This window comes from Elephantulus edwardii, unplaced genomic scaffold, assembly GCF_000299155.1.
Source record: "Elephantulus edwardii isolate Elephantulus edwardi_28Jun2011 unplaced genomic scaffold, EleEdw1.0 scaffold00106, whole genome shotgun sequence".
In the NCBI taxonomy this organism is placed as follows: domain Eukaryota; kingdom Metazoa; phylum Chordata; class Mammalia; order Macroscelidea; family Macroscelididae; genus Elephantulus; species Elephantulus edwardii.
Window position 1 is genome coordinate 10,869,533 of NW_006399856.1, and position 27,682 is coordinate 10,897,214.

General features: G+C 37.3%; 1 protein-coding gene across 1 annotated transcript; it reads left to right on the forward strand.

Moving 5' to 3' along the window:
- Positions 1 to 27,226, forward strand: MYL1 (myosin, light chain 1, alkali; skeletal, fast). The gene is made up of 6 exons (XM_006891932.1): positions 1 to 261; positions 15,623 to 15,650; positions 19,343 to 19,486; positions 23,927 to 24,100; positions 24,502 to 24,579; positions 27,184 to 27,226. Exons 1-6 carry the CDS (start codon positions 145 to 147, stop codon positions 27,210 to 27,212), a joined length of 570 nt encoding a protein of 189 aa, XP_006891994.1. The 5' UTR covers positions 1 to 144; the 3' UTR covers positions 27,213 to 27,226.
- Positions 27,227 to 27,682: the final 456 nt, after the last annotated feature.

Below are 27,682 nucleotides of genomic sequence, written 5' to 3' on the forward strand. Positions count from 1 at the left end.
TGCCCTTATACCATTGAACACTCTGGGTCCACCGTCAAGACACTGGGCTGCGGATCAAGCGAGCCTCCACTCCTCTTCCAAGAATCCTCTGGACAGGTTCATCTAGAGGAGCTCTTCTTTTTTTAACCCATCCTTTTAAACAAAATGGCACCAAAGAAGGACGTGAAGAAGCCCGCAGCTGCTGCTGCCCCGGCCCCGGCCCCGGCCCCAGCACCTGCCCCCGCCAAAAAAGAAGAAAAAATCGATCTCTCTGCCATAAAGGTAATTCATTGTTTGGTCACTGAAACACTTCTCCACAGTCAGGGACTCGAGGAACTTGCAAAAAGGTCTGTTTCTCATTGAGAGAAAAGGATTTAACAAGGTTGGACTTGTAGAATTCAGAAGAAAAGGGCTACATGGGGTGGGGAGGGAAAGCAATTTCTTGCATATAATTTCAGGAAAAAGTTTTATGAGCCTGGTTTTTGATGTGGGGCAGGCGCGTACTCATTTTTGCTTCTGTTTTCTGATCCACATGCTCCCCTCAATTGTCCTAGTGCAATTTAGGGGAATGTTGTTTGCAAGTACAAAATGTATAGGCATAGAGGTGCTACATTTCTAAATATTTAAATCCTTTAAAAAGAAATAAATAGTCTTTGGAAACTGAATGAATTACCTTAAAGTTACATCAAAAGGAGAGTCTTTGCTTCCTACTTATTTTCAGATGTTGAATAACAGACAATGGTCCAATTGTCATGAATGTGTTTACTTGACAACCGCCTCACCTCAACTGCAAAAGAGATTTTTGCAATTCAAGTCAATTCCCTCATCAGCTTTGCTAATAAAATTTTATAGAACCCTACATGAGCGCTCAGTGCAAAACAGTCTGTTCTCAAGTGTTTCAGTGACTAGAACTGTCACCTCGCTTATGTATATACAGTACTTAATTAAGAATGTGTGAGTTGCTTCTAGATGAAACTAACCAAAAGAACATTGTAAAATGTAGTGGTTATATGGGTTTTCATCTGTTATCTTTGAGCTTTTGCATACTCATCCGGAACTAACGAGAATGAGATTGATTCTGTGTCATCACTTTGCTGGAATCAAAGTTCTCATCTTCCAAAAGCTTCTCTCTGCTTTTGGATAAAATGACAGGGTGGATGTGCATGTTACCTCCCAGTGATGTGATCCATCAAGTGTTCACCTTCTCACTCACTGGGCTCTGATTGGTCCCAATGTCAACATGAAAATCTTCCCCTAAGGAACCCTACCTAATATGGAGAGCTAAAGAGTTGAACATGCCTGTGAGGTGAACTTTTCACTTAAGCCAAAAGTACTGTACGTAATAAATCTGAATTTTGTTAACACTGTGTACTTGCAATTATGATGCTGACCTATAAATAAATATTTCATTGACTTTAATTAGCTTAATCATTAATTATTTTAACGGCTCTGAAATAAGCATTGAATTAGATCACTCTTAGATAGATAGGATGAAATTAATTGCATTTCTATTATTTCATAGCATTCCACGTAAACATTTTTATATATCAAAGTAGGAGATGTAGGGATTCATAAATATTGGCTCTTGAATTTGCAGACCCAAGATGCCAAGATGCCATGCAAAAAGTTAAAAGTTCTCAAAACAACTGAAAAAAGTTAAAAGACTCTAATGCTGGTTAGGAACTATTTTAAATGAATAATATCCACTTGGGAATAAAAATGCATGTAGGACCTTCTAATAAATTCTTTTCTACTTTGCACATTGCATGCATACAATTTATTAAGAAAAACCAAAATTTTTCATCTCCACCAATTGTAGTTAATGTATCTTTATGGATGCAGACTGACTTGCATATTACTGCATTATAAGAAGAACGTGATTACAACCACTGCACTGATTCTGATTGTGCCTCTCCTTTAACTTTCCACTGTATAGCAGCATTGGAGATATGAATCACTGTCAAGACCATTTCTCTTTATGTTTCTTGTGATTTATAAGACAATAACTCTCCATATCTGAAATTACAAGCATGTAAGAAAGGTAAAAATATCCCCTTATTTGACTAATGAAGACAGGCATTCAATTTCTTCTTTGAAGAAGTATAGCAAACATAAAAAAGTTAGTCTAGTTGGTGAGAGGTCTCCAAGGAAAACAAATTACCATCTTTAAATATAGAAGGATCATTTTTATGAATATTGAAATTGGTTTATTATTCCATCTCCAGGTTGATTTAATGATGGTATAGGCTAGAACAGTTAGGCAACAGAAGATAATGCTTCTTGAAAGTCACTCTAAGAATGAGATGATTTTCCATCTTCATTATATCATTGCAGAATGAGACATGTGAGGACCCTAACAAGGGATATAAATCAAAAGGAAGGTAAATGGATACTGAAGAAACAGGAGGAAACGAACCCTTATCTTTCATTCAGAGATGCCATTCCTAATAGAGGAAAAAAAGAAAATCACAGGATTAAAAGCAGCATATTTTTAATAAAAGAACTTACACATCTCTAATAACGTGCATTCATCCATGTGAATTCAGTGCAAATTTGGAGCTATTGTAATAGAGCCAAAGAGTGTACACAAAGAGAAAATCTTGTAAAATTCCATTTCATCCAAGTAGGTAATAGGACTAATTAAAATGTCCATTAGAACATCTCAAATTATGATGCTTTTAATCATTTAACTGTTTCTAAATATATTACTGTTTATAAGCTATATACTTTTTTCTAAGCAAAGAAAAATGAACTCAAAGAAGTTAATAGAGCTGTTAGATGTGTCCATTAAATTACTGAAAACTCCATGAAGAACAAAATGTAACTGGATAATAAACTTTCTTTCATAAATTATACAAGATTAGAAATCTAATTGTCTTTTACACTGAGTAATACTGAAGCTTGAATATAACTATCATTATGTAGGAGTATGATTATAGCCGCGGTAGTATTTAATTAGAACCTTTCTTCAATTCTAATGTCCTATCTATATGGATTCCTCCAAGTACCCTTTTCAAAAACAAGTATTGCTGATATTTCAACAGTAAAGTTGCTAAGCAGTCCTAAGCACTTGTTGCTTTCAGAAAGCCAATACTTTTTCAACAGTTTAAAGACTGAAAAAGAAATTGTCTGATAGAATCTAAAGTGCAGACATTGAAAGGTGACTGACTAGTTACTACACTTGTAAGTATAAACATAAGAAATAGTACTTGCTGCCCCAATTTGTAACCAAGAGAAGTAACTAAAGTAAGTAATCAGATAGGTGCAATCTTAGATTTTCAAGGGATCTTCAATGTACTGGTGAATGTTTTGCATGGTGCATGTTTTAGCTGATGTCAGGATTGTTGGGAGGTAATGGGGCTTTGGATCATGGTTTTTATCGTGTTGCTTGAAACTGAACTTTTGCTGTATTCACTACTCAATCAGGTCATCCCTAACTCATACTGCAGGTGATGCTACGAAAACTAGTAACGATACAAAATGCATTGACAGAAACATGACCAAATTACCAACTTCATTACGGCAATTTATTAAAACTGTGAGAAGATTCCAATTCTCACTTTAATGTCTAAAATGGCAATCTGGCAGACATTTCTTTACAGATGGATTTTTAGTAGAGACAAATATCTATGTATTCATTGTGACCCTTGACTTGTGTTGTTGGCCCAGGACTGTTTGTGTTAATCTATACCTTATATTTGTCATCTCTAATAAGGCTAATATAATTCCAGTTCCACTGGAAATTGTGGGGGAAATCAAATGAAGTAATGTCCATGACAGGGTCTGGAAAGCACAGACAGTAATAAATGTAGGATTCAACCTAGCAAATCAAAGCCAGAGTCCACTGGGTATCCTAAACCTCATCCTCTTCATTAAGCGTTAGCTGCTGTTCCTAAGAGTGTGTGTGGCCAGTTTTTGTTTGTAAGGGTGTGAAGTAGGCTGATTCTTAGATTGTTCTGCAGATCCCCATGCAACCAGAAGAGGGTGTGACAAGCACATGTCAAAACCAGTCCACCAAGGGGCCGGACAGTTCACAGATTTGAGGACCTCCTGCTGACAGATGTATTCTTGTTTCTAGATGAAGGGTGGAAGGTAAAGATGAAGAAAAACTCATAGTCACTTTACCTCTCCACTTCCTTTATTTAAAGTTGTACACAGAACATGGTATTTTTAAAAAACACTCTTCACAGGCAAATGTATGGAAATCAACATTTAGGGGAGCTCTGGTGGCCTAGTGGCAAGAAACTGCACTGCAATCCCAGAGGAACACGGTTCGAATCCACCAGACGCTCTGCCGGAGAAGGAGGCGCAATATCCTCCTGTACCAGTCAGATCTGATTTGACGGTACACGTACACAAAATTTAAAAAAAAAAGAAAAAGAAAAAGAAAATCAACATTTAGTTCATTCAATGGTTACCAGAGGTAGGAGCCTTTGGACTGAGTGGTTCTAACACTTAGTCAACAACTGAAAGGTCAGAAGTTCAAACCCAGCAGAAATTCTGGGGAAGAAAAAGGTGGCGGGCACAGACTGTTTCCATAAAGGGTACAGACTTGGAAATTCTATGGGGCGCATCCACTCTGTCCTATAGTTGCTATAAATCAGAGTCAACTTCTCAGCAACAGGTAATAGAACCAGAAGTAGAAGAAAGACAGAAAGGTCACTTAATTACTTAGGGACCATGGGGCTTATGTGAGTAGAAAGTATAACAGAAAAACCTGGAGATGGATAGTGGTGATAGTTAGCCAAGATGAATGTAATTAATGTCATTGGGCTATAAACATAAAATTGTTGGCATGACATAGCTTTTTGTCTAACTTTGATGACCTTGTGGGAAAGGAGCTGTGCGGCCAACTCAAAACAGGCAGTTCAAATTCACTAGATCCTCTGGGAAAGATGGACAATCTCCTCCTCAGTCTTTTAAACATACTCAGCTATGAGTTGTTCTGACTTGATTGCAATGAGTAGAGTTGATAGATAGATGATAGACAGATAGAGATAGAGATTGATAGATAAGATGATAGATAGATAGATAGATTCACCACAAAATAAAAAGCTATTAAATATAATTAAATGGATAAAATTTTTAAATACTTTATCTGTGTGTAATAAAACACATATCAAGTTTGACCTTCAAATTTTGAAATGAATATTCTGGGAAAGGTGTATAATCTCTGTTTGTTAACCAGTAACATGATTTAAACTGGAAATATCAACTAAATACTTTTGGGAGGTGTTTTGTTCATAGGGTTGCTATGAGTTGTGCTTCACTCAAAGACAATCAACAGTTCTTGGGAGTGATCTGTAAAAGTATAATGCCACTTGTGTAGTATGGTTAAACGTATAACCTTAACTAGGTGGCCCAGTGGTGAGAACCTGGGCTGCAATCCCAAAGGCATATAGTTTGAATTCACCAGCTGCTCTGAGGGAGAAGGATGGGTAGTCTCCTCCAGTGAAATTTACTGTCTCTGAAAATCCACTAGAGGATCAGTTATGAGTCTGTTCTAACTTGATGGCACACAACCACAACGATACAACAATGTGAAAAGAAGTGGGAAGAGGCAATATTTCATTAGATGGAATGACGTCTTTCCTAAGTTTTTTCTAAGTATTCCAATTTATAACTTTGTAAAGTTTATTTTTTTTCTCTTGTCTTTCATTAGCACAATTTGATTTCTTAATACGACTTTCATGTCAACCATTCGCATCACTAGCTCATTTGCAATATGAATATAATCTCAGGAGTATACAAAACATTATTTGCGACTATTGCTGGGATCCGTCTGAGGTTTCTTCTTTCAAGTAGCTCTACTGTAAGGGAAGAGAACAGGTGGAATGGGGTGAGAAGGTATTAAAGGGCACTCAGTAACTTTCTCTAGAATCATATCTTTAATTTGATGTTAACTGATTGATGTTCATGTGAAGTAAAAAATCTCATTTAGGAAGGAATATATATATATTCATCAACTAATCAAGGAGAGGACTTTCCATTTTAAAGATAATGAAATCTTTGCAAAGCAAGGAGATCACAGAGTGACAGTGCCAAATTTAGCTTCTTGACATTTTAATGCTGCAAATGAACTCCCTGGCAAGTTGTCTTTGGAAGGCATTCCATAATTACCTGGTGCTAACCACCATCTGAGTCATGGAAATTGTGGAAAGGATTATATTTAGTCTGCTGATACTACACTATCTTCAGTTGCTCTTCATACTGAAATTTTTTTCGGTGAAAATAGAATCTTGAACAGTTTGTTCCTACATTAACAATTTTATTTCCTTTTCATTTTGATCAGTATTTAGAGGTCAAAATTAAGAGAAAACAGTAGTAATGGTTTCAGTTATATCAGTTGAACTTTAAGTTACATGAAGTCTCTGCTATTTCAATCACAGAGTAAGTTGAAGTAAAGGAAGAAAATTTTCCCTAAAAAATAAAACCACATTTTATTCAACTTTGTAGTCTTCTCACAAGGAAAATTTTCCCTAAAAAATAAAACCACGTTTTATTCAACTTTGTAGTCTTCTCACAACTTTGTAGTCTTCTCACAAGTCTTCTGTACGTGGTAAATTCTCAATGGTAGTCCATCTCCTAAACAACTGAATTGAATGCGGTGTTACACAACCACATTTTTCTAATTTATCTAAACAATGCAAGTAAGGGATCTCTCACGGCTTAGAGGTAAGGAGTTGTGTGGCTGACCCAAAGGCACTTGGTTTGAATCTACCATCTGCCCACAGGAGAAAGATGGGCAATCTTTTCCTGTTCAATTTGCTGTTTCTGAAAACCTGCTTGAGGATTAACTTTGAGTTAGTTCTGTTTCAAAGGTATATAACAACATCATTTCAAGATCATATAATTTCTTGATTTTAAGATACCTGGAAACTCTACCCAAATGTTCTTTAGGGTGATGTGCAGAAATTCAAGGTCACGTATATAATATCTCCTCCTTGAGGTAAATTCTACTGGCAAAGGGATGAAAAACTTAAAGAACTGTAGAAATACAAGTGACCTTATAGATCATGACATCTAATATTTTATATTTGAGGAAAATATAACCCAAAGAGATGTTACTCAACCAAAGAAATAAAAATAAAGTCAATAAATTCTAGATATGTCAATCTAGTGTCTGTTATATCAAAAGGCGTAAAATCTCTAAAATAACAATTTATACATTATCTTTATCTTAAAAGGAACTTGTATTACAAGTTGTTGTGACTATCAAGTCAGAATCGACCCCTACCTTACCCTCCAGCAGGTTTCCAGAGGCAGCTAATCACACAGGAAGAGATTGCCCATCTTTCTCCTCTGTAGCAACTAGTGGATTCGAACCATGTGGCTTTAGGATTGCAGCACAGCTTCTTACCACCAGGCCAAATAAGATACTTATTACTTCTTATAACACATAGAAAGAATTTATCTAATACTTATATTTTAAAATTAAAAGGAAGAAAATGGTATTTGAATTTTTAATAATTTAACCAACCTAAACCAAACACACTGTCTTTGAGTTAGTGTCCATTCATAGGAACCTTGTAAGACAATGTTGAACTCCCTGTAAGGTTTCAAAGGCTGGTGATCTTTTCTCCGTGTAGTGTCTAGGGGTGCACTGGATAGAGAAAGTGCAACTTTAAAGAAATATTCTCTAAAACGTATCAAATAGTAACCAAAAAAAAAATCTGAGGAGAAAACTGAAAAAGTGTAGACTTAGGTCACATTTTAAAATTTATGTTTAAATTCATGTAGGTGTCTCTCTCAGTTTTGTGGTCTGATTTGTATTTCACTAATTTAGGCTATTCTTTTTTCCCCCCTCTTACACGTCTAAATTCAGATGGTTTGTCTAGAAATCTTGACTACAAAATTACTTAAGACTTCTTCAAGTGAGGTCAATTTATCCAGTGCAATTTTCTCATTTCTCTAACATTAGACAGCCTGAGCTAGTATTGTAGTCTGGCTGGTCTTAATTTCTTGTGTTCATACTACAGTGTATAGTTGCTGTGTACGATAGAATCAGAACCAACCCATAGCTAACCCTCCAGTGGGTTTTCAGAGGGAATAAATAGCACAGAAGCAGAGGGCCCATCCTTCTTCCTTGGAGCAGCTGGTGAACTTGAACTGAATGCTCCGGGGACTGCAGCACAGCTTCTTACCACAAGGCCACCAGAGTTCCCACAATGTGCAGTAACCCTAAGTATATAATCTTAGTAAAAAGGAAAAAAAAGAGTGAGGATAAAATACTTATATATTGACTTAAATGAGCTAGTCTGAAGTACAAAACTCTCAATATTTCCCAACCTCTCACAATTGTTAATAATTACTACTGATTTTTTGAGACTGGAATGAAAATTAATAAATTGGGTTTTCCTAGTGGTTTGCATATGTTCAGGATTGGGCCTCTCTGAGGGGCATTAAATCAGAATTGTTATCCTGCTTCAGAACTGTTAATCTTTTCTCAGTCTTACCAGTTACAAGGTCCCATTGTATCTTAAAAGAATAATAAAGTTCTTTGAAGACTATAGTCTATGTTCTGTCCTAGGACATTTTCCAATATCACATATCTCTTAGGTCATCTTTAACCATAAGTCTTCTTCTTTTAATATTCTAAAGCTATATATGCATCAACTTAAGAAACGCCACATTTTTTCCTATTAATCAATTCCAGCTCCACACCAGGATTTTTCTTTAATAAATTAACCAAATTTCATGAGGACTGTTAGAAAAAAATCTTCTTGTGGTGAGAACAAATCTGTATAAAAATCTATAAACAAAATGGAAATTAAAATCCTTTGCAGAGCTGTATCTGGCAGACTCCACTAACCAAATCTATTATTGTTAATAGGAGCTCTGTTGGCATAGACAGTAGGGAGTTTCACAGCTAAGCCAAAGGCCACCCCTCTCTAGTGGTTCAAATCCACTCACAGATGGGCAACCTCCTTCCCTTCAGTTTATACCCTCAGAAACCTGCTGGAGGGTCAACTATGAGTTGGTTCTGATTTGATGGCAATGAGTTGAAGTCACAAAAGTGAGACGCTAGTAACACTGTTGTGTAAGTATAGGCTAGGATGGAAAAGAGAGCTCTGGTGGCCTACTGGTAAGGAGTTGTGCTACCAATCCAAAGGCATGTGGTTCAAATTCACTAGCTGCTTCACAGGAGAAAGGACGGTCTCCTCTAGTGCAATTTACTGCCTCTGCAAACCCACTGGAAGCTCCACTATAAGTCATTTCCATACTCACTAGGACACAACAATGACAAAGGATGGGAAAGGACCTTTACAGAAAAACAAACTGTGGGTTGGAAAATGAGAATCCCTGATTATCAACATTTATCTTAAAGCTAAGAAAAGGTATTGGTAATGGCAATCCAAGGCTTGTATATAGATAGTTCTGACTGGGCCTGCCTCCTGTGTGCTAAGCGGGTGTGGGTATGCAGGACTGAGTAAGAATGCACACACTGTCTCTAGAATGTAAGCTCTTTGAAGAAGTAGAGGAAGGAGAATATAATGGTCTAGAGGAAGTCTATATTCAGAGGGCTTTCTTATATAGATATTGTAATGATTTTAATTTAATGAAGTGCTATTTTACATTCAGCATACATAATAAAGGTTTAGGGAGGAAAGAAAGAAGGCTAAGGAAAAGACAAGAACAGTATTCAAAGTGGCAAAACTAAGGCAGGGCCAGATTTGAGCATTATCAGCACAAAGGTACATTGCTTTCAGTTATAAACTGTACAGATCAGGATTTCACAGCCGGGAAGTTAAACAGCAATCTCCAGGGCAAGGACGGGTGAAACAGCCAACCATCAACATCTCTCAGTTTGTTGTATTGACCTGCATGTTGTGAGGAATCTCTGAAACGTGTATTTTAAATACCAGTGAAGTCGCTCATGCTGGACAGAATTCAGAGCTTCTAGAATAAGACAGACTAGGAAGAACAGCTTGGCTCTCACTTCTCACAGTTATTCTGTGAAATCCCTAAGAATCACAACATAATATTGTCTGACACCGTGCTAGCAGACGAGCCTCATAGCTCCCACGGCACCATGACAGCCACAGCAATGGATTCATGCAACGATCATGAAAGATGGCACAGGCCCAGCAACTCTTCCTGCTTTGAATTGGAGACTCAACAGCTACGAACCGTAACAAAGCAAAAAAGAACATTTCCTTTCTAAGAGTCAGAGATGAGAGGAGAGTCCTGGAGATAAACAGGCTTCAATCTAATTTGCAAAACACACAAAATAATGGCACAGAAAGCAGAGTCCAAAATTAGTAGACCTTTTGTAATCGTATCATAGCTTTGTTCAGAGAGTTTATTGTCTCATCTTTATAACAGCCAACAAAGGCCAGAGAAAGTTTTTTGTCATTTGTAAATATGTACCAGGACATGAATAGAAATTTCATCCTATTCAATAAGCAGAATCTGCTTCTTCTAACTATTGAACTATAGCTTATTTTCAGACTATAGTGTAGCCTTCCCTGTTATTGTCAATAACTTGCTTAAATGTTCTTTTATTTTCAGTGGATAAAAAAATTTACATTTTTATTCTCTATCTGATAAAGATATGGAGAAGGACTAAAGTAGTTTAACAAGATGCTACAACTTCCCTTTAAACAACAGTAAATCTTTATAAAATATCTAAGTGTTTAGAAAGAACTAATTCAGAGCATAAATTTAATTATTTGCTTTATTCAACATCTTTTACACAGTTGCTGATATTTTATGTGCACTCAGTAGCATGTTTTCTACCTAAGAAAGGTAAATAAGCCCCATGTCTATTAGGACAACTTTGCAGGGTTCATTTTGGATTATTTGATAAATAATATATCTACGAAAGAAGAGCACTGAACATGCCATGGACGGCCAAGAGAACAAACAGAGATGTCTTGGAGAAGGCGCAGCCAGTGTGCTCTTTGGAGGCAGGAATGATAAGGCTTCGCCTTACATACTCTGGATATATTCCTAGGAGGTGCTATTCCTTGGTGAGGGACATGATGCTGGGAAGGGTGGAGGGTCAGTGAAGGAGAGGAAGACCCTCAACCAGGTAGATTGACACGGTGACTGCTGCAATGGGCTTTTGTGTGTCAGAAAGTGTGAGGATGGTGCAGGACAGGACTGGGTTCAGATCTTGTGTTCCTAGAGTCGCTATGAGTCATACTCAACTCAGCAGCACCTAACAACAACAACAACAACAACTAAAGATACAGGCTAGTGCCCAGTGTTAACTGTGAGACAATCCAAATGTGTGAAAAGAGCACAAAGAAAACACAGTCTCATATAACTATCTTAATTTCAAGATTAAAAAATCATAAGGTCCTAATTAAGTATTAAAAATATTAAAGATATCCATTCTTGCTCTTACCTTTTTATTTTCCCCTAATGATTCAAAGCATTCTAAATTTTTTATTAACCTTCATTTCCCAAAAACATTTCTCAAAATGTCTATTACACTATTAATTTAAAACCTAGAACACTTCAATTCTTATTTTGAGAGTGAAGAACCTACAAATATTTTTTTTTCCTTTTTTAAACTTTGTGGCAAAAATGATGTGTGTTTAAGTGTTGATTTCTTCCAGATGGATCAAGGGAAACTTGAATAGTATATATGTTCTGGACGGCGACAGCACACCTGATTGAACACTGGACAATTAGCTGAAAGACTAGCTGTTCAAACCCACCAAGGGACATTTTAGAAGACAGACTCGGTGACCTGCTTTTGAAAGATCACAGGCTTGAAAAAATGCTATCGTTCTGCTAGGCACTATATGGGGTTTTCCCATATATGCACTATCTACTATATGGAGTTATCATGAGATTGCAACTAACAGCTCCAACAGCAGAAGGATGCTTCATACTTTTATTGTGACCAAAACCATGTACTACCGCTGATGCATGACATTAGCTACTGCTGATTGCCAACATTCTCTGAGTCTGTGAGAGTCTCTAAACATGTAGGAAGATGATCAACATGTCATCTGGATTTTAGTGGACATCCTCAGTCTGATCTTTTCTAAGTACAGTCTGGAAAGGAAGCAGCCTTTATTTTCACATTGTTGTGGTTGTTGTTAGGTGCTGTCGAGTTGAGTACAACTTATAACGACCCTGTGAACAAAAGATCTGAACCCTCGTCTATCCTGAGCCATCCTCACACTTCCTGACACACAAGAGCCCATTGCAGCAGTCACCGTGTCAATCCACCTGGTTAAGGGTCTTCCTCTCCTTTGCCAACCCTCCACTCTTCCCAGCACCATGTCCTTCTCCAAGGAATAGGCCCTCCTAGCAATATGCCCAAAGTATGTGAGGTGAAAAACCCCATCACCAAGGACCACACACATACCCTACTAGCTGTTGGGATGTCAGCTCTGAATCATAGTGACCCCATGTATGTCACAGCAGAACTGCACCCCATGGGGAGTTTTCAATGACTTTAGTGCATCACATAAGATTTATTAGATATAAATTTATAAAAAGAAAAACTGCAACCAAAGCAGAACACTGTTGCTTACAATATCAGCCAAGGATTTCGGCAGCTGGCTTTCCAAAAGTAGATTGTTGGGATTTTCTACCTCTGGGTGTAAACAAACCTCCCATCTGTTGATTAGCGGCCCAGCGTGGTAACCAATTTTCACACTCAAACACTTTGGCAAATTAGATACTTTTAAAAGTCTAATTTATAATCAGGTGTTCCACAACCACTTGTTTGATTTCAAGATCCTTAAATAAGGTTGCTTAGTTCTACAATCAACACTCTTAGTATCAGCAGCCAGGAAATCAAAAGATTAATTACATTGGGGAAATCTGCTGTTAGGGACCTCTCCAGAGTACTAAAAAAGCAACATATCAGTCTGGAGACTAAGGTGTGCCTGATCCAGGCCTTGGTCTTCTCAATTACTTGCTATGCATCAGAAAGCTGGACAATGACTAAGGATGATAGAAGAATTGATGCCTTTGAGTTGTGGTGTTGGAGAAAAGTATTGAATATACCATGGGCTGCTAGATCAAACAAACTCATTCTAGAGAGGGTGAAACCAGGCTGCTCCTTGGAGGCAAGGATTCTGAAGCTCCATCTGACATACTTTAAGCAGGTTGCAAGGAGGGACTGGTCCTTGGAGAAGGACATCATGCTCGGGAGGGTGGGGGGACAGTGCAAGAGAGGAAGACCCTGGTTGAGATGGATTGATTCAGTGACTAGGATAATGGGGATAGGTGTTCAGAGACAATGAAATTGACTCAGGATAGAGCAGAGTTCAGAGCTATTGTACATAGGATCTCTATGACTCACACGTGACTCAACAGCACATAACAACAACAATAACAACAACAAGTACATATGATGGCACTCTAGTTAGTGGTTAGTGGTAAAGGATTAAGCTGCCAACTCAAAGGTGCCCATTTTGAATCCACCATTGGCTCTATGGAAGAAAGATGGGTAATCTTCTCCAGTGAAATTGACTGATTCTGAAAACCCAGTAGAGGGACAACTCTGGGGCAGTTCAGACATGACTATACACAATAACAACAACACCACGACATATATGGAATTGTCCATGGTTTTCTGCACATTCCAGCATTGTGGAAACTTTGTTGTTTGCTATTGTTGTTGTTATGTGCGCTGAGTTGGAACTGACTCTTAGCGGACCCTCCGGTGGATTTTCAGAGGCAGTAAAAACAAACAAAAATTTGAAAAGACAGAAACAGAGTGAACACATTCTCATAAGACCTTGGGCAAAAAGAAAATTTTTTTAATATTTAAATAATATAAAATAATCATACAATAAAAGAAAAATGTACAGCTGGTCTATCAGCATTTCTGTCTAGAATAGATTAGAAAAATGTGACTCGTGAGCCACCATAAAGATAACCAGAATGGAAAAATAAAACTATAGATAATGCCAGGAAGAATTAGAACAGAGTGGCAAACCACAGTGCTCAGAATCATCCCAGTTAAGGTAAAACCACATGAGAATACAACTCACACTGAGTCTTGAGCAGATTTCAAGGATATGCCCAACTCTTTGTTACTTGGGTGACACTAAGAAACACGTGGAACATGTGTGGCCTTTCAAGTCATATGAAATCTATTGAGAGAGAGAGAGAGAATGAGAGCGCATGTGCGCTTCTAAGGCTGTTCCTTCTATAGCAGCTGCCATTAAAACCCTAAACCAGTTGCACCCAAGGAGTTCCATTAATATCAAAACTTGCTGACTACAAGCTTGTGACATCTGTGATTGACCAAGAGAAAGGATCAGCACTTAGAGAACACTCAACTCTTCTTCCACTAACAAGTAAGAAGCTTCTCGAAGGAAGACTCTCCAAGAGTACTTCTCAGAGAGAAAGACCATAAAAGTACTGACAAGCCGCGGTCTCTCGATGGATGCCCACTCCTAGGTTCTGGCCTCCTAAAAATAGCCTTCAGGGTAGAGATCCTCTCTCCCTTTGCCCTAAGAAAGCTAAAGAACTCTCCAAGGGGAGTGGCAACTTCTCTCTGAAACCTAATGCTGGCTATGAGATCACAGCTTCCCCAGAAATAAAAGGAAAGCCGAGGGAGAGAGGATCCCACTCAGGGAGTGGAACAACCCCCAACACCACCAGCGTCGCCGCTGTTCGCAGCCCAGAAACTCCATCATGGTGGGTCCTTTTTGAAAAAACGATTTGTCATGGACAGGCAGCTAGAGCAGATGTGATCTTACTGAGAAGGGACACAGACCAAGAACAGAATTGAGGAGAGGGTATATTCAAGTTCAGTTTTCAGAGTCTACTTTTGTCTTTTGTTCAGGTGTGTTGAGGATGAAAGAGAATAATGAGTTGATTGCACCAATTGGAGAAATCCATCTTATTCCCAAAGCAGTACTTTATGCTTTGCCGACTTTTACTGCATCTTAAGAGATTTCTTGTGTATAATTTTAGAAAAAGAAAAGGTGCAACTAAAATGAGTATTATTCCTTAGAATACTTTCCAATGATACTAATAGTTAAAATGAAATAAGCTAGCATTGGATATGGTAGCTTCTTAAGGGTATTTTTTATTAAACATTAGATTTAAAGTAATTGTTGACATGCACTGTATTTGTATTTTTTAATGCAGTGTATCTTTACTATACACATTTAAAGCATATCATAGGATATTATTCCAGGAAGTGTTTGATTTTTCATTTGTTAAATCATTGATTTGATGACGATGATCTGGACAGATGTTCCCTAACGACTATCTGCAATAGCTTTTTATGTTTCTAGATTCAAACTTACTCTAAGACACCCTTGTTATGCTTTCAAAACGAGAGCAGAGAGTGCTCTGTCAATACTTCTGTCAATGCATTTGAAATAGTACTTGTTTGTTCTTTCTCCCTCTCTTGCCACTGCAGTCCTTCAGCGCTGACCAGATTGCTGGTAAGTGAATTGAGCTTCTCTGTTCTGGATTTAGGCAAAGCACTGCCTGGTTTCACAACTCTCACTTCTCTCCAAGGCATGTTACTTTCATGGCTCAACCATGTTGTGTTGTGTCTAAGCTCTACCTGAACTCTGAAAAGTAAGCTGGCTTGGACCCTTGTGACGCTTACTTTGAAGAGGGCTCAGGGAATGCGCTGGAGACACTTGAAGATCAGAACATTTGTGTTTGGTTAAAATACTCTTTGTGATTAATTTCTTTCTAACAGATCGAGTTCTCTAAGGAACAGCAGGATGGTAAGTTCAAAAGACATGGTTTTTAACATGTGCACCTACATAAAGATGGTATGTGAGAAGACCAGCTCCCTTGAAAGGAGATTAGCGCTTCCTAATTGCCCCACTGGTGTTGCCACTCTAAATATAAATGCTCTCAATCACTCTAAATAGAAATACTCTAAACCAGAAAGCCCCTGCTTACCATCAGTAATCAAAAGTGTAAGTAAACAAAGGATAAACCCTGCAAAGTAAGATCTTAGATTCACCTTATTGTGTATTAATTGACACCATAAATATTATTTAACTACTGGTTGGGAAAGGGTTGGAGAGTTTAGATGGCTACTTTCTGAATCAGGTCCGTAAGGGAGGATTAGGCAGGTCCAATTTATTGGAAAACAGCATGGACTGTAATGGTGATTATTTAACAAATGTACATTTTTTTTTCCTGTGAAATCATTTTAATGGTAAATTGAGAGATTTAGAAAATGAAGTCAATGCATAATAGAATTCACAGCCAAATAGGGAGGATCTATAAAAGGAAATTTAGAAAGAAATCCGAGAACTACAGAAGGAAATGACAAGTCTCCATTCAGACTCTCCTTAAGATGCAGACTGGGTTTTCAGAGAAGTGATGAGACTTAACCTAGTAGCCAAGTGAACTAAAACTGGTAATCAATTAGAAATTTATTTCATGAAAAAAGTTAATATCTGCAATTACTAAATCTTGAAAATAGCACTCTCACTTTTAGCTGTAGGACTTTTCCCCCTCTTTTCATCTTTGAATCCATGTCTTGTGTCCCATACCAGAGCACGATTCTAGTATCCCATATTGTGGAAAGGGTTATATACACAAATGATCTGGGACAAGAATACATCTGTAGAACAAAGGAGAGGAAAAGAATAAGGCTCATGAGATCATATAAATATTGGACCTCATAAAACAGTAATTAGTAGTAAGGATCTATTAAAATATTTAGCTTTCCAAGTCTTCGACAGTCTTTGATCTGTTCCAGTTTGTGAAATATCTCATTTTTCAACATCACTTAAGTTTGGGGTTTGGCTTTTTAAAAAAAAAAAACCCAATACAAGGCATTTGCTGTTGTACAGATCCACATGCATCTCCAATGTGCTCAATGGCCTCAAATACACAGACTGAATAATTTGCTTATTCCATAAACTCTTGATCACTTCAAATTACACTGTTGTTGTGTATGCTGTCGAGTTAGTACCAACTCATTGTTGACCCTCCAGTAGGTTTTCAGAGACAATTAATCCCCAAAAGAGGAGATTGGCCATCTCTCTCCTTTCAAAACAGTTGGTGGATTCGAGCCATGGCCTTTGCAATGAGATTGCAGTACAGCTTCTCATGACTAGGCCACCAGAGCTCTCACTGAAATAACGTTAGGAAGGACTGTTCATCTTACTGAAAGCAGTGAGTGATTCTACCATGATGTTTTCTTTTTAATGCAGTTTTGGCCAATGCTATGGTTATCTTACCAGCTACTGCATCCCAGTCCTTTCCCAAACCTAAATTACAATGGCATTTTGACTCCCAAATAAGAAATGGAAGATTTTAAAACGTTTGTAGGAGATTGAGAATTCACTATTGGGCGTGAAACCTAACATTCAATATTTGAAAAGGCTTTAGATACAGAACATAGATAAACATTGGTGAAGTTGGTTTTCTCTTAAACAAATATAAGTATTTTCATTAAATCACTTCCCTATAGTTTCAGAAAAGAATGAGGACTTCCATTGTTTGCTTCTTCTTCTTCTTTTTTTTTGGGGGGGGTAATAAAGAGTATCTCTTATGGCTGTTTATCTGAAATATAACAGAATTGGAGGAAAGGGGGGGGAGGAACCTAAACAAAATGTTAAAGTATTATAAAATCCCAGGTTCTCTGCTATTCATTAGACTAACGTCTAGCCTATGGTTTTCCAACATTTCATCAATCAAAAAGTACACTTTAAAAAGTCATTCCTCAGACATACTAGTCACAGTTAATTGCTCAAGGGCCATGGGAAGAGGAGTTACTTGTTTTTAACAAGCTTGATAAAAAATATTTCATCAAAACAAAAAATTCTGTTTTAGACCTAGTATTGACCAATTTCCGCCCCCCCCCGCCCCCAAAGGACAAAAAGCAAATATCTTATGCTTTGTTTGCAATATAAACCACAACTCAACTCTATTGCTATAATATGAAAATTATATGAAAAGAATTTAAAATCCCCAAGGCTCTCAAGTCAAAACCATCTCATAGCTGACCTTCCGTTGGATTTTCAAGGTTGTAAATTTAACAAGAGGAGATTGCTGATCTTTCTCCAGTGGAGCTGCTGATGGATTCTGACTGCCCGAGAGCTGTGGCCTTTGAATTAGCAGCACAATCCCCTACCGACTATGGTCTACCCCACCACAGCTAAAAAACCAAAACAAAAGAAAATTTAAAAATCATATATAATTCAGAAAGAAATTTGGCTTGCTATATTCCAGTAAACTTTATTGACTAAAAAAGGCAATTAGACCTTGAGCTGTAACTTGCCAACATTCTAGACTTGTTATGATCACAACTAAGTCTTAGGTTAAAAATCTGAGGTTGCTTTTTTTTGTTGCCACTCAGTTCCAGTGTGGTGACTGCTACCCAGTAGAACTGCTCCGTGGAGTGTTCTTGACTGTAATCTTTACAGAACTAAATTGACAAAACTTTTGCAGTACACAGGGACAATTCAAAATCTTATGTAGGAGGAGTAATATATTTTCAGCTTTCTCTCTTTAATGAAAGGGTTAAGGTCAGAGTGATTCTATTACAGCCCATAAAATCCTATTTCTATATCAGCATCTGACTGGGGTAACAGTGAGCCCTACTCGGCAATCTGTGCATGTAAGCCGAGAGGCAGTCACAAGAATAGTCCAGTTCCACATGTCCTTTAAAAAGACAAAGAATGATAGTTAACTAGTGACTCTACAGTATCTGCAGAATTTTAGTTTAGATTAGTGACATACTCTATTATATTCAAATTGTATAGAACTTAAGTTAAAATGAAAAATAGGTATTGGAGGGGAAAATTTTAACTAAGAATGGTAACATGATCCACAGCTAATGGTAAATCTAGATACAATTCCATAAAGATGGAGAGATGGTAAGACAAAATACTCTGCTTCAGTAGCTATCCGTGTGGCATCATTTATTCTGAGGCTACTGATGGCCTGTAAGAGATGCTTTCAAGTAGACTAGATCCATTAACTAATGTTTTTTGAGTATTGATCTTAAATCCACCAAGTTGGAATCTCAAGCAAATTTAGTTTAGTGAAGTTCATGTTCACCAGAAAGGACCTTACTAAGTTGTAAGTTCATCGAAATTGTTCCCAGTCTTTTTGATGTACAGTTCTAAACCTGCTTACACTGTCATTCTGAGCATGGCAATGTTGAGGATCAAAGAAGGATGGCAGCAACTTGAAAGGATAACCAAACAAGTGGCAGGAGAAAGAAATATGAATGAAAACAATTTGGGGTTCCAATTACCATACCTGGTAAACAGTAATACATGGCTTGAGACTGGAAACGCTGCTTTAAAACAATATAAATAAGAAGTGACAAAGGGTTTAAAAATGACTGGGAAAGTGGTGAAAAGAGAGAAGAGTGTGGACTGGCTCTTTAATGGAGTTACGATGTATGAGAGGGAGAAACCACCCTAATGCTCTCTATATTTTGCAGATTTCAAGGAGGCGTTTCTCCTGTTTGATAGGACAGGTGATTCCAAGATCACTCTAAGCCAGGTTGGTGATGTCCTTAGAGCTCTGGGCACAAATCCCACCAATGCAGAGGTCAAGAAAGTCCTGGGAAACCCCAGCAATGAAGGTATAGCCATATGTGGTTTTCTGGCAACTGTGGAAATAGAAGTGTGTGTGTGTGTGTGTGTGTGTGTGTGTGTGTGTGTGTGTGTGTAAACCTAACCTTCACAGCAAAGAGTCCTCAATTTGCTTAGAATAGTGGCTTTATTATAAAATAGGGCCACTGAAAGTGGCTCTTGAGTATCAAGAATCTCAGCTTTCTCTCCCATAAGATAAATTCCCTTTTCTTTGAGAATATGTAAGATAAAAAGTGACCCTAATGGCAGGAAATAATAACTGATAAAAGGCACTCTGGTGTAGTCTGTAGAGTGTTGTATGCCTTACCGCAAGTCTGTGTCTCTGGTGTTTCAAATCTACTAGCTAATCTGAGGGAGAAAGATGGGCAGTCTTGTCCTGTTGAGATTTCTTTTTTAATTTAGCGTTTTTAAAAAATAGTGATTTGAATGAAAGTTTGTAAAGCACATTGGTTTTTCAAATCAATTAATTGTTCATATACATTTTGTTTTATAATATGAATTACAATACCCACAGTGTATTGAAAAGTACTGAAGAAATTGTGACGCTCTGTATAATATGTCTGAATCTATGGTGAAATAAGTTGATCACAATTACAAAAGCTGAATGCAGGTTAAAACACTCCCTTTACGATCTATAGTCTCAGAAACCCACTCTGAGTCAGAACTGGCTGATTGAGTGAGTTTGAATATCATCATCATCATCATCATCACCACCATCTTTAATGCTCGTAATTTAAAAGCTAGTGAAGTGAAATGATATCCAAATAAAAATTTGATTTTGAGACTTCAAACCTTTATGGGCATAAATTTCTTTTAACAAAAATGCTAAATGAATAAACAATTCTGAGCAAATTAAAATAGCACCCTTTTAGAGAAGACCTAGACTTTGATATATGCTACTGCAAAAAAAAAAATCACAGTTGTCTAACTTGGTTTTCTGTCTTTTGACGTCTGTGGCAATATTAAACTATATCAACAATAAAAAATAAGACAACTTAGCTAATTAACAGTAGGCGGAATGAAATCTTGCTTGTATGTTGTTGTTAGGTGAAATCGAACGGCCTGTGACTCATAGCAACCCTACAAACCAAAGATCTTTCCCTACCCAGCACTGCCTTCACAATCTCTGATATGCCCCAGCCCAATGTTACAGCTACTGGGTCAATCCATTTCACTGGGGGTCTTCCTCTCTTTCTCTGACCTTTCTACCTTTTTCAGCATGAGGTATTTTTCCAAGGACTGGCAACACGCTCAAAGTATGTGAGATGAAGTCCTGCCATCTTGCCTCTAAGGAGCTCCTTGACCTACAAGATCTGTAAGATCTATAAGACCTATAAGACAGACTTGTTTGTTCTTTTGGCAATACTTGGAGTGTTGAGTACTCTTCATGGAGTGTTGAGTTGAATATGACTCATAGCAGCCCAATACCAAAATTCAAATACATTCATTTGTCTTCTATTGTCTTTCTTTCACTGCCCAACTTTCAGAAGCATGGGAAATAACTGGAAAAGACTACGGCTTGGTCAGACACACCTTGGTCTTTGAACTGACATCCTTGTTCTTCAGCATTTTGATAGCAAATTTTCCCAACACAGCGTATCTTCTAATTTCTTATCTGATATTACCTTGGGTGTTGATAATAGATTCAAGTAAAACAAAGTTTTTGAAAACTTCAGTCTCTTCCTCGTCTATCACAATGTTGTCCATTGGCCAGTATCGAGGACTTTTGTTTTCTTGACTTTGAGATGTTAGCTCAAATGATGAAGGCTATATAGTCTTTTATCTTCTGCCGCAACTGTTTCAAGTAATATTCAATTTCAGAAATTTTGATAGGAGTGGATTTTCCCCCAAAGAATCACATAAAATCTCACTAAACTTCCTTTCACTTCCCCAGAGAAAACTCTTGGACAAGGAAAAAAAAATTAGTAAGATACATTTAAGTGGCAAAATGGCAAAAGGCCTTTGCTTGATGCTGTCGTGAAAAAAAGAAATGCTTTTGGGGTTTGGTTTTTTAAAAAACTAAAAAATCCCAGTGGTTCATGGCAAAGTATATGATGTCATCCAGAATAAAATGGTTAAGTGCAAATGGAAGTTTTATTGGTAGCCATCTGGACTTTTTAACTTCATTAAATGTAGCTAGTTGCACTGCTAACCAAAAATTCACATGGCTCTGTTGGTTCAAACCCACCAATGCCCCATGGGAGAAAGTCTCCTCCAGTTTTTATTTGCTATGTGTGTCGTTATTATAAGATGCTCACGAGTTGACTATGACTCATATCATCTTTCTAAACAGCTGACCTGAACCCTGTCCTATCCTGTGCCATCCTCACCATTTCTGACACACTAGAGCCCATCTCATTGGAGGTCTTTCTCTCCTTTACTGACTCTCCATCTTTCCAGACATGATGTCACTTTTCAAGGAATAGCTTCACATAGCTACATGTTCAAAGTATGAAAGACGAGCCCCCACCGTCCTTGCCTCCAAGGAGCACTCTGGCTGTACTTTTTCCAAGACATATCTCTTTGGTTTTTTTTCCTAATCCATGAGATATTCAGTACTCTTCTCCAACACCACAACCAAAAGGCATCAATTCTTTTGTCATTCTTATTCATTGATTGAGCCGCTCTCTGATGTGTAGCAGGTGATTGAGAAAAACCATAGCTTGAATCAGGTGCACCTTGGTCTTAAAATTGACATCATTGCTATTCAGCATTTTGGAGAGGTCCCTGACAATGGACTTGTCTGCTGATTTCCTGATTGCTGGTACCCAGGGTTTGGAGTGTTGAGTTAAGCAAGATGAAACCATTAAAAGCTTCAATCTTTTCTCCTTCATAATGCTGACTATTGACCCTAGTAGGGAGGGTCTGTGTTTTCTTGCTTTTGAGATGTAATCCATACCTAAATGTGTAGTCCTTGATCTGCTGCAGCAAGCATTTCAAATCCTCTTCACGTTCAGCAAGCAAAGTGTGTCATCTGTCTTGGAAACTGGTGGAGGGTAGCTCTAAATCAGAGGCAACTCAGTGGTGATGAGTGAGTGAGTAGGAAAAGAGGAAGGCAAATAAATTATTTTCTTGGTAACTAACTATGCTCTAGAGATAATCACTTTTTAAAAATCCAAAACAAGACAAATTTGATTTGAAAATAAATTATCTCTAAACAGTGTGCTGGAATTTTCCTTTGACTTTATTTTCTTTGAAGGAAAAATTTCCCATTAGATCAAGCAGAATGTAGCAAGCTGTGCACCTGGGATGAAATGAGAGAACAAATAGACCAAACTTTATTTTCAAATGTCATTTTCTAACTTGTCAAAGAAATCAATGGAATTCATAAAAATCGTTCATTTACTTAGCACTCAGACTGTATCACTTATACTATTACTCACAGGACCAGAATTCTATTCTATGAGGAGACAAGGAAAAGGGAGTTGTGATTTGAGAGACCTTTGGTGACAGTGGGGCAATGAGCTTACTTTGTCAGGAGATTCATTATTATATAAAAAGAAAGCCATATTATTGCCAAATCTCAAAATCCCAAAAAACTTGGGAATTTAAAATATATTTGGTAGAACATTTCATAGGCATGCTTCACTCATAAGCTGCTTTTTTAAAGGACTTAAAATATAACTCTAACAACTCAATGGCACCTAACAACAACAATAAAAAAATATAACTTGAAAGCTATTTAAGATCTCCAGATGAAAGTGGAATATGTAATGAAGCTTATTAGCCATTACTGTACTATATGCTAATAGTTTTTGCTCTATTACAGTGTGCTTGTATATAGTTTCCCTACAATTTGTGGAGGCAGTGAGATTGGCTCAGGATAGGGTGGGATTCAGAGCTTTTGTAGATTCACTGAGTCACTGACGACTTGATGGTACATAACAACTATCTATGGAAAGTATTAATTTAGCAATACTAATAAAATATTTTTGTTGTTGTTGTTTTTATGTACCAACAAGTCAGAACTGACTCATAACTGACCTAGTGGGTTTTCAGATGCAGTAAAACCCAACAGAGGAATCGCCCATCTTTCTCCAGTAGCTGATGGATTCCAACTAAGTGCCTAAGCACTTACTAAGCTCTTAATATCACCCAAGGGTTATAATAATCTGGACTTTTTTCATCACATTGCATTTTCACAGAAATATTATGAAGTATTTTTATTTCACACATGAAGAAATTGAGGTTCAAAGAAGTTGACACCCTTGTGCAAGGTCATTTCATTGTAAATGATGCATCTGAGATGAACATTCAGGCACTAATACTCTATGTTGTTGTTTATTACCATCTTGTTGTCATCTTAGCAACTTAACAACTGATATGCAAGCTGTATGAAGAAGTTTCCATTTATCCAGGACAAATTTTCAAGTTTAATTTGTAACTCAGAGATGGTAGCTATCAACTTTCCTAATTGTGACTTCTTCCAGAGATGAACGCCAAGAAAATTGAGTTTGAACAATTTCTGCCCATGATGCAAGCTATTTCCAACAACAAGGACCAGGGCAGCTATGAGGATTTCGTTGAGGGTCTGCGTGTCTTTGACAAGGAAGGCAACGGTACAGTCATGGGTGCTGAGCTCCGCCACGTTTTAGCCACGCTGGGTAAGGAGGATTTAATCAAACACACAAAAAAGGGTAGAATATGTTCAGAGTGTAACTTAAGTATGTCAGAATAAAAATGTTTAAGGGAAATATTACCAAAAAAAGTAATTCAAAAGCAAAGAGCACTTTAGTCAGCCTCAACAAAATGTTCTTCAGAAATGGACACTTAAAATATTGGTAGTGAAAAAAAGAAAACAAATTAATGTAGGTTTTTAATATTTTGAATGATCAAGAATAAGGTTCAACTTACTAAGTACTGGAAAAGAAGGGCGGGCGCTGTTCCAAATCTCCACAATCTTAGTCCATACATTTATTGAAGGATCCCATGATTGATCACATATGGTGGTATTCTGGATGCATACTTTGGTCTGCCTTTTAAATAAAGAGTTTTATTTCATCAGGGGAAAAGATGAAAGAGGAAGAGGTGGAAGCCCTGCTGGCAGGTCAAGAAGACTCCAATGGCTGCATCAACTATGAAGGTAGGTCACTTGTTTTAGTGCTTCTAGCGACTCTCAATTGATTGAAAACTCTTTCGTTTAAGACTATTCTTTTCCTTTTCCTCTTTAACAGAACATACACACATTACTTATTATCAATCAATTAAGTAATTGTCTAACAAAGACGATCTCTGAAGATATTTCTAAGATCTATGCCAGTGTGCGTAACACCTACTGTATCTAAAAGTGTTTCTCTATATCATTTCTTATGTTCACAACGTCTCTGTGCAATAACAGTGTTGTATCAGAATCTAATGTTAACTATTAAAGTATTAATAGTAAACATGAAAATTTTACTATAAAATTAATATTAAAACTTGGAGAAACCTCTACATTCTCTACTAATACCAAGCAATTATGAAAATTAAGAAACAGAGGGTCAGAGAGGTTAAGTTATTTCATGAAAGTCAACTCAGAAATGACAGGGCTGGTATTAGAATTTAGTTTCTGGCTTAGAGTTCCCGTTTAAATTAAAGCCAACTTACGGTGGACAGTTATCTATTTCCTGTAACCAATTTATACCACCTAGTATACCTGACAAATGTCTACTACACAAAACAAAGATGCACAATGAAATTTGGACTTGTAAAACTTTTCAATAAAATTAAGAGACATCTATCTTCAAAGATGACTACTCTAACCACATTTCAATAAAGCTAGGTTGACAGTCTTTACGTAAATATTGACTAAAAAAACTCAGAAATTTTAAGAAGAGAGAAAAGGAAGTGAACAGAAAAGAAGAAAAAGGACTACACAACCAAGCATATCTTTACTGACAATCTTACATAAACTTCAGCCTTTGCTGAAAAGAATTTTTTTTTTTGCATTTGGCTATTATCATAAAAACATTTCAAGAAAGGAGAAACAGTCAATAAATCTGTTTTAACAAATGAATAATCACCTAGAAAATAAAGTCAGATCTCTATTTTACCAAGACAAGTGGGCCAAAAATTAAATGTAAAAGCTAAAAGCATAAAACGCATAAGGGCCATGGAAGAATTACTTTATTGCTTTGTCATTGCTGGGCTTTGTAACTGACACGAAACCTAGAAGGCATTTTAAGTTGTTAATAAATTCATATCTCTATCTCTTTTTCTCTCCCCCCCTTCCTCTCTTATTTGTCAGTGGAGGTTTTCATAGATAAACAGACAGACACATAGAGTTCAAAAACCACTAGAAGCAAAATTACAAGACAAACCGTAAGCCAGGAAAACATTTACTAGCTATATCACAAATAACCAATTTCCCTATTTAAAAAAAAGAGCCTATAAACAAATTAAAAATATCACAACTCAATAGAAAAATTAGAAATTAGCTAAACTAGTCATAGAAGAATAAAGAAAATTAATATGACATTAAAAGATCCTAAATTGTAACTGTTATGCATCAGAGAGTTGGACAATAACCAAGGGGGATAGAAGGAGAATTGATGCCTTTGAGCTGTGGTGCTGGAGAAGAGTATTGGGAATACCATGGACTGCTAGGAAAACAAACAGATTCATCCTGAAAAGGGTTAAACCGAGTGGCTCCTTGGAGGCAAGGGTTCTGAGTCTTCATCTAAAATACTTTGGACATGTTGTAAGGCGGGACTGGTCCTTGGAGAAGGACATCATGCTTGGGAGGGTGGAGGAACAGCACAGGAGGGGAAGGCCCTCTATGAGGTGGATTGATTCAGTGACTGGGGTAATTGGGATGGGAGTGTCGGAGACAGTGCGATTGGCACAGGACAGAGCAGAGTTTGGGGCTGTTGTACATAGGGTCGCTATGAGTCGCAAGCAACTTGACGGCACATAACAACAACAACAACAAATTGTAATAAATGCAAAGCAAATTGAAAGTATATTACAATGACAGTTTCCAATAAGCTTACTGACAAAGACCAGAAGTTTTACTGTGTATGTGCCTTGCGGAGTGTGGCACACCCCAGCAGATCTCGTCCCCTCTTGAGGACACTGTGAAGTTGTTACACTCCTACTAAGTTAGGGAGAGACTTGATGGCTATTAACAAATACATTACTTTAGAAACAATTTAATGGTATGAATAAAACACCAATTCAAAAACTAATTCTCAAAAATAAAGGAAAAACTAGGGAGCTCTGGTGGCCTATTGGCAAGACACTGCACTGCAATCCCAGAGGTATGTGGTTCAAATTCACCAGATGCTCTGCTGGAGGAGGGGGCAATCTCCTCCTGTACCAGTCAGATCTGATTTGATGGTACAAGTAAAAATAATACAATAAAAATTAAAAAAAAAATAAAGGAAAAACTATTCATTGACTTTCTGAACATAAACTCAAGGATAACAGTTTAGACTAATCAGGACTGTGTCAAGCTGCTAATAAAACTGTTTTATCGGGGAGCTCTGGTGGCCTAGTGGCAAGGAACTGCAACTGCAATCCCAGAGGCGCACGGTTCGAACCCACCAGATGCTCTGCCGGGGAAGGAGGGACAATCTCCTCCTGTACCAGTCAGATCTGATTTGACGGTACACGCGCGTGCACACACACACACCCCCAAAAAAACCAAAAAACTGTTTTATCAAATTTTACTAGTCCTAATTCTAAACTATCTGTGTTATCCCTACAGCTTTTGTCAAGCACATCATGTCCGTCTAAATGGAGACTTAAAGGTATAGATTTCTTCCTTATTTAATGTACAAGGTTTTCCTGATTTTTTTTTAAACTTATAAGCTTACTTCATATGCTATAGGAATCATTTATAATTGGTTTTAATTAAGACTTATGTTAACAGACAATATTAAGTATTTGAGATGAACTCTGTAGAAATAGATAGCTGCATATAAGGAATAAAACTCAAACTCATTGCCATCAAGTTGAAATCAACTCATAGCTGACCTTCTAGCAGGTTTTCCAAGGCTGTAAATTACATGGAAGAAGAATGCCTATTTTTCTCCCATGAAGCCACTGGTGGTTTCAAACTACCAGAAAGGTATGGCCTTTGGGTTGGCAGTACACCACCCTACAGAGTAGGCCCTCAGTGCTCCTTTCATATAAGATATAAGCAGAAAAAAACCCTTACCAGATTTTTCTTTTTATTCATAAATGCTAGTTTTGACTGCAGTTAT